At 31.9% G+C, this 2,975-nt stretch overlaps 1 protein-coding gene across 1 annotated transcript; it reads right to left on the bottom strand.

The window, feature by feature from the left end:
- Nucleotides 1-1,302: 1,302 nt before the first annotated feature.
- Nucleotides 1,303-2,618, bottom strand: LOC145104831 (cytochrome C oxidase assembly factor). The gene is made up of 3 exons (XM_079042005.1): nt 2,478-2,618; nt 1,967-2,071; nt 1,303-1,623 (listed from the first exon to the last, which is right to left on the bottom strand). Exons 1-3 carry the CDS (start codon nt 2,544-2,546, stop codon nt 1,582-1,584), a joined length of 216 nt encoding a protein of 71 aa, XP_078898131.1. The 5' UTR covers nt 2,547-2,618; the 3' UTR covers nt 1,303-1,581.
- Between the last annotated feature and the right edge of the window lie 357 nt (nt 2,619-2,975).

Raw genomic sequence — 2,975 nt, forward strand, 5'->3', positions numbered from 1 at the left:
AACATAGACAAACTCCAATATAATACATTTTTTTAAGCTAACGAACGAAAATTATTATATCTGACCAGAATAATACGTAGGAATATACATAAAATTAAGCACAAAAATGTAATTGAAAAAAACGTTGAATCGTAGACAAACTCAAATATAATACATTTTTTAAAATTAACAAACAAAAGTTATTATATGTGACCCGTATCAAGCGTAAGAAAACATACATAAAGTTAAACACAAAAATATAAATTAAAAAAAAAACTACGTTTCTTTGTAAACAAACTCGAATTTAAACCGATAATTTTGTAAAAAAAAATCATGTAATTTAAAAAATAATAATAACGAAAAAAAGTTCTAAATTAAAGTCAAAACGTTCGTCACATTAAATTATATCGACAAATATATAAAAATAAACTCGTAAAAATAGTTTTTTATGTTAACGAATGGAAGTTATTAATAAAAATCAAATTATATATAATACAAAGTTAAACACGAAAATTTAGAAAACAGAGGGGTGAAAGTAATATTTTTCAAAGTTTAAAGTAAAGGGTTCAAAGTGATATTTTAAAAAGTAAAGGGATGAAAAAGCCAAAACTCATAAACATAAAATATAGAAAAAGTTACATAAATGGTCCTTGTGGGTTACCCATAGTCACAAACTCAGTCATTGTTACTTGAAAATACCAAAATACTCTCATACTAACACTCAGTCATTGTTACTTGAAAAGACCAAAATACTCTCATACTAACAGATGAACAGTAATGGCGTCAACAAGGGTCATTCACATAAGTTTTAGAAACCACAAAGACCATGTTTGTCAAAAAGAATTAGGAGAGACTGAGCTTATGACTTTTGTTAAACCGCATAGACCATTTTTATAGTTTTGTCTAATTATTGGTTATCCATTTTCAAACCCAATATTTTAAGATAGTTGAAGTTGTTATCCATGTTTTTTTGTAATTTCGAAAAACAGAAAATTTTATTTCTTGGAAAAAATTTATGAAAAAAAAAAGTTAAACTAAACTCAGTTTTCAAAATTTTTCATTTTTCTTGAAGTAAAAATCAAAAACAATTCGTTTTTATGTAACCAAACGCACCCTAAGAATCCAAGATCATGGATTTCAAAACCATCCTCCATTCTCCACATAAAATTTGGGAAGGTGTTGTAGAATGCAAAGGGTCGGAGGGAAACCATAACCCCCAATGTCTAATATCTAAGTTCAAAACCCCAGATTTTCTAGTTGGGTCGCATGTAAGTATATATGCAAACTAACAACAAAATAATCAAGCATTATGCATCAACAAACTTAAATCCCCAAAATGGAATCTCACATTCAGATTTCATCAGAAACCACACCACAGCACCCTTACATTACACTCCTCAATATGGCTTCTTTTGGCCTCAGACCCAGTGTACATAATTCAGTGCTCAAGCAGCTCAAATGCCTACTTATTCCTCAACATTTGTTTTACAAAATACAATATTTAGTATTTTTAACAACTAACGTTTCATGGTTCGTAATTAAATACAAAAGACTACCAACTAATTTTAATGTTGCAAAAAAATTTCCAAGAACATGCAGAGATTAGTAACCTTTATTTCCACGAATCCTAGCTCTCATATCAACCTGCCACACACACACACAGAGGTTCAGTTATGTACTACCATAAAATCTTTCGAGGGGTGCACTACAATACAATTTTTATTTTATTTTATTTTTTATATCGCAAAACACTACAATTGTTTTTGAAGGTTTGCACTTTGCACCTACTTATCCCTGGCTATGAGCATGTTAATGTGGCTCTATGACATATTCTATTCATCATTGCCATAAGTTTGATCTTTGTTTGATTTGAAAAAATGGGATATGTATCAATGCAATTAAATTTATTTTGGGATGAAACCTTGCTTACTCTGATTCAAAGAAAGAACCTATTCATAAATCACAGGAGGATGATTATATGACATACCTGGCCTCTCTTGCAGTTGAAATATGTTTCTCTGAGTCCAACACATTCACTAGAAATGACGGGGCTCTTCTCTTTAGCACATTCTCTAAAAGGTCGATTCTCTACCTGCAAAACAAATGTCTCATTACATACACAACTTAGAATCTAAAAGGCCGATTCTCTATCTCCAATCTAGTGGAGTACAATTTCAAATCAATCACCGAGTTTAGACATCAAAGAGAACATGAACATCTCCAATGCGCTCTTCGTTATAATCTGCTATAGTTTCGAAATTTGCTAGGGTTTCTAATTTACTGAGAGCATGTTTAAATCAATCACGGAATTCAGACATCCAAATGAAAATGTCATGTAACACATAGTGTTATTCATCTGAATTTAGAACAGTTACTGCGTTTATTAGGATCTTCAATCTACTTAAAGTACATGTTCGAATCAATCACGGAGTCTAGACATCAAACCGAACATGATCGACCAAATACACATGCCTATATGAACAGAAAGTAACAAGTACCTTGACGCAATCAGATTCACTGAGACACTTGACCAATTCCATAGCCAAACCTTTACAAGATTTCGCCATTTCTATTTCTATTTGCTCAGCCAGACAGCCCCCACTCCTCCTGATTTCAACCGGCAAAAACCACCTCGGTCCTCCTATGTTGCAAATTTATGGGCCTATCGTGCGTTTGGGCTCTTGTAACTGGATCAAGCAGCGAGTCACCAATTATAAACCGGTTCAGGTTAAAAAAAACAAATCAGTGTTTGAGGTGCACAAACACCGGTTATAAAAAAACTGGTTTTGGATATAATGGGCTTGGTTTTTAAAGGTTTTTTGGAAGTTAAATTTTGATTAATCGGTTTCTTCGGTTTAAAATCCGGTTCTGTTCCTTTTTATAGAAAAAAAAACGGTTTCAGTTTTAAAAAAATAAAACTTATCTCAAAACTCTTGGTTCGGTATAGATAAACCGGTTCAATTTAATAAGAGGCGTTTGGAGTTTGGACTTTCGAT

The sequence above is a fragment of the Lactuca virosa genome, chromosome 1, assembly GCF_052849685.1.
Source record: "Lactuca virosa cultivar CGN04683 chromosome 1, Lactuca_virosa_CGN04683_v6, whole genome shotgun sequence".
NCBI classification, from domain to species: Eukaryota; Viridiplantae; Streptophyta; class Magnoliopsida; order Asterales; family Asteraceae; genus Lactuca; species Lactuca virosa.